The sequence below is a fragment of the Montipora foliosa genome, chromosome 9 (assembly GCF_036669935.1).
Source record: "Montipora foliosa isolate CH-2021 chromosome 9, ASM3666993v2, whole genome shotgun sequence".
Taxonomy (NCBI): Eukaryota; Metazoa; Cnidaria; class Anthozoa; order Scleractinia; family Acroporidae; genus Montipora; species Montipora foliosa.
In genome coordinates, this window is record NC_090877.1 from 36,540,617 (window position 1) to 36,545,616 (window position 5,000).

Here is a 5,000-nt window from a genome sequence, read left to right on the forward strand (position 1 = left end):
TACCCCAGTTTTTACCCAATCAGAGGGCAAAGACGCCAATTGCCGCGGTTTTCCGTGCTGAGCGCCGGCCTCAAGTATTATTGTATTTTGATTGGCTTATCCGATTGTCTACGTCTTCTGTGGTTGGCCGCCCCCAGGACGGGATAAGTTCACAAGCAAGTTCACCACAGCGCGATCTCGGGAACAATTATTTTTTTCTCAGTGTAACCTTTCACTTGTACGCGCAAGCAACGATTGGTTTTAGTTTCACTTCTGATTGGTTGAAAAAATGGCGCGAGAACTTTCAACCAATCATTGAGTGAAGTAAATGCAAAACCAAAGCAATTCGCTCATTACTTTCGACACTCAATTGAAAACCGCTCTATGCTAAGTAGAACTAATTACCATCACAAAAACTTCGCACGTAGACTCGCTTAGAAGAGGAGGAAGACGTGAACTCGGAAATGGCCTATTAAAGTTACATTTAGAGCGGTTTTCAATTGAGTGTCGAAAGTAATTAGCTAATTGCTTTGGTTTTGCATTACTTCACTCAGTGATTGGTTCAAAGTTCTCGCGCCACTTTTTCAACCAATCAGAAGTGAAACCAAAACCAATCGTGGCCCGCGCGTGCATTTTTCCGCGCTTTGGTGTCGGCTACGAGTAATTACTTCGAGTTTTTGATTGCTTTACCGGAATGTCCCCGTCCTTTTTGATTGGCCAAAGTAATTACTTTGGTTTTAGTTTTACGATACTCGAGTGAAACTCGATTTAATTCATTAATGTTCTGGTTCTGTCAAGTGTCACGATCTGGTGGTCCATAAGGACAACTTCAAAAGGAAAAGGAAATACTGTAGCTACAATAACCAAAAATAACTGCGTCTGAGGAAAACATAACTCAAACTTGGGATACTACTTCTTCGCTTGGGGGCACAGGCTCCCGCCTAATTAGCAAGATACTAAGATGATAAACCGTTTAGCAATTTGTGCTAAATACTGTTGATCCGTGGTCAAGACCAAGACGATGTTACTTTCTGATTTGAGAGTGTATCTTTTCAGTTCTGTTATCTGATACCCAATATTTTCCATTCAACTATGTTAGTACCATAAGAGAAAGGAATGTTACATTGTGTAAGACGCAACGAAATGTTACAATGGGTTTTGGAGGAAGGTATCTATCGTTGACCACATCCGTGAGAACTGTTTATTAAAAGGAAACCCCTTTGTTCTTGGTTCTTGTCAGTGCAAGAAAGAGTGACTTCACTAACTTTTTCTTCTAACAATTGTGTCTTCACAGGAAAGCAAGACCAAAAGTGTCGCAGCAACTCAGACAATGAATTATATTGTAATTTGAGCTCCTTTTGAAGTGACGATGAGACCAAATCTAAAAAAAAAAAAAGGATTCAGTTCCAAATTATCGCAGGGGTAGCACGCTAACCATTATCGTACACACGGCCGTAATCGTCATTGTTGGTGTGTGCCAAGGCTGCAGTGACTCAGTTGAAAACATAATAGAGACCTTAAGATACCCGAAGTCGGTGAACGGGTAACGGGTCAGGGTGGCGCCATGTTGTTTTTCATTTTGCGATGACGTCATCGGTGTTACCCGGGAGACCCAGCCGTTTTTCCGGGGAAGACACCAGTGTACCCGTAGAAGAATTGCGAGTACCTACAGAGAAGACGTGATGGAAAAACTACTAAGTTTTTTATCATCGGCGTACTTTCTAAACAGACGACATTCGTAAGGAAGAATTTTGGATATATTTGATCGACTTATTAAACAATTCAGTAAACTTATTTCTGAGGAAAAAGAGCAAACCTTGTCGACGCGGCTGCCATCTTTGTAAAAAATCGTTACCAGTCTCTCTCCAATCTTAATTAAAAAATGGCATGCCTACACGCATGAACATTTCACGTGTACGGGTGCACTACCCGTACCCGTATTCATGTATCTTTAGGTCTCTAATTTCACGTCGTACATTTGCAGAGACGCACGCACAAAGCCATTGTATTGCTCATTAAATGCTGTTTTGTTTTACCGCGTCCGTCGTTTCTCGCTTCAACTCCAGAGCTCGGTTCTGGGTTAATTTAAGGCTGGTTTACACGTAGGACGCAAGCAAAAGCATAATCAGCATAGGCCGGCGCATTAACTTGTTGATAATTAGTGTCTTTTGTTCTAACGAAAGGTACCAGTTACCAAAACGCTACTGCGTCTGCGTATGTTGCTTGCGGTTATGCTTGTGTCGTAGGTGTAAACCAGCCCTTACGCAGCTTTTGCTTTTCATCAGCTTGACTGAACCCTGGTGGACAACTTGGTTTGCATAATAGTCTTTGGTAGTCTAAATGGCCCGTAAGGACGGATAAACTTTGTTTTTGTTGTATATCGAAAAGCAGTGACTGCAAATTCAGCCAATAGTTCGCAAAGCACAATTCATAAATCCCTTTGATTCCTACGAATGATCGGTACGTAAATCCTCCTCACAATTTCGATGAAATTTAAGTCAGACAGGTATTGAGAATAAAGAACATTATTTTGATATTTGATATAACACCAAATTCTCATGACTACCCAACAAAGAAATCCATGGTACTGGTTAGGAGAATGATGGTTTCGATCGTGCTAATGAAAGGGTTCACCACATACTTACGCTGCATATTTGTTTCCGAAGTAGTAGTCATTAAGGATCCCCCTGGTGACATCTCTGTGAGTACATGACAAGCCATATCGCTTGGAAGGGCCTTCGGTTAGTAATGAAAGGGAAAAAATACCGCTCGTGTTAGATTTGAAACATTCACGTTAAGGTACCAATAAATTTATATATAGTGTAACCTTAAGCTATTGCATTCAATTTCTCTCTTTTTTTTTTCCAAGAAGGGAAAGGTGCAACTTACCCCAGGTAGGTCGGGCTTCCACTGTTCCACCTCTCTTTGGTTACATTGAAGAGCAACGGAGTTGTCCGTTTGGCATCGTTTAGAGTGAAGAAGTCCCTTATCCTGTAAAATAATATGGAACACATCCCAGGTTCCAAAGTGATTCAGAGAATTTCGTTTTTTAAAGAAAGGCTTTGCAATTAATGCGATGAGTTTCCAAAAAATTCTGGTAATAGTTAGGCGGTGGAGTTTAGCATGCCGAGGAATATGGTTTCCTCAAACGAGCTGATAAGGGAAATTGATTTCTGAACCACCCGTTGACAGGAGCAGGCGAAGTGGCAAGACTCAAGGAATAGAAAAAGCCAACATGCATTTGTAATAAAAACCTTATTGAACAAGCTTGTCAGGGTTCTCCCTAGTTTTCAGCTCAACAGGTAAGGGACCTTTTCAAACCGGTAAAGCAATTGGTTAATGTTGGACGTTTTGCAAAGGATAAGCGACTTCTGAGCGTTTGCAACATTGACGAACCGAGCACGACAATGTATACCTAACTAGCTTGTTCGGTCCGTACTGGGAAAATATTGGTCAAGTTTATGGACCTGGCCTTTCATGCTCGCTCTATAAACTTGCAAAAAAGGAACGAGAGCAATATTTTCCCAGAGCAGAGGGAACAAGCTAGTTCAATAACATCTATATATATACATTGTCGTGCTCGGTTTGTCAATGTTCGTTCAAATAAAATGATTTTCAATCCTCCCAAAGCACAAATAAAATATTTGGAATTTACTTTCTCTCTTTCTCTCAAGAGGTCAAGTAACGCACCAGTGGTAAATTTGCCTGGACCTGGGACGAATTAATCGAAGTACAGTACGATAAAGCTAGAGTCGGGTTTAATACCATGAAAAAACATATTTGTTGCACTGCGTTAGTGGTTCACAGGTGTTTCCAGGTGGGAAAAGAACGCCGACCCGATCGCTTTTTTTTAAACTTTAGCATCGCTTCGGGCTTGCCTACCTTTGTGCCCGCTGGAATGAGACCCTGTGAAAATTTGGTTGAGTCAGCGATTTTTAAACTTGGGATGTCTGTGACCTGCTCTTCACTCAAATCGTCGTACTCGACCATCTCACGAAGACGACTCTGAAGGAACAAAAAAACGCGTTCTTTATTTTTAAATAAAGGGGAAAAACAATGTAGTTAAATAAATTACTTGTGCCACAACGGCAACTGTTGGTCTACATCTAGCGATAGCATCGAATAGCTATGCATCGATTTTCCTATCATCAGAAGCCCAAGCGGGAATCGAAACGAAGCGATCATCATCATCCACAGGCAACCCATTTTCTACCTCTGAATTTGCTATTATCGTTAGGTTAGAAGACTGAAAGCTTGATACGGATTATATGAAATGGTCATATATTTCTTAAAAGACAACACAAGGGTATGGACATAACATTGCAACCTGGGAATGTTGATTGACAAGGATAACGTGATACGCACAAGCGCAGACACAAGCTATAAAAGGAGACTGCCTTTCGTGATAAACGAAAAGAATTTTAAATGAACCAATGACTCAAACACCTCACTGTATTGTACTGCACAACTAAATTGTCCACTGAGTCAAACTTCTCGTTTCCCTCTTAGACACATTTGTTAACAATTCTGACAGAATCATAATGTTAGAAACGCTGTGAATTTCTAAAGATTACTGTCATCTCGCCGGCAGGAACGCTCGCCAACAACCAACTCAACGCTACATTTTGATCCAATTAATTACAGCTACTGTCAAGCTCAAGGAACCAAGTAAATATTGAAGAGGAACTTGGCTAATGGCGAAACTTCCTGACAGCAAGGTAACTGGTTCCCGTAAGACCACCTTTTTAGCTGGAGGAGCACAGTCTTTCGTGTGACCATTTTTCTCATTTCTGTCATTTTCAGTTGATGTGCTTGACCTGAACAAAAATGATAAAAAAGTGACCTGTATGAGAACAGCAAGGTCATTGATTTAAAGGACAAGACTTGACAAAAGTTAAATGATAACATTATTCCTACATGTCGATTTCTGACTTTTGATTGCGTCTTCTGTTGCGGGAGACAAAAGAGCTCGATTCTTCATTGAGTCTACAGAGTTCTTACAGAAATCAGAAATTGAGGAT

General features: G+C 40.8%; 1 protein-coding gene across 1 annotated transcript in view; it reads right to left on the reverse strand.

Annotated features, from left to right (window-relative positions):
- The window catches only part of LOC137970184 (general transcription factor IIH subunit 1-like), a 17,467-nt gene that overhangs the window by 1,620 nt on the left and 10,847 nt on the right, over positions 1-5,000 (reverse strand). Inside the window, exons 10-14 of the mRNA XM_068816703.1 lie at positions 4,721-4,796; positions 3,862-3,984; positions 2,869-2,970; positions 2,625-2,715; positions 1,245-1,360 (exon numbers count right to left, since the gene is read on the reverse strand). Of these exons, the coding sequence (XP_068672804.1) occupies positions 1,245-1,360; positions 2,625-2,715; positions 2,869-2,970; positions 3,862-3,984; positions 4,721-4,796 (508 nt within the window). The remainder of the gene's footprint in view (positions 1-1,244; positions 1,361-2,624; positions 2,716-2,868; positions 2,971-3,861; positions 3,985-4,720; positions 4,797-5,000) is intronic.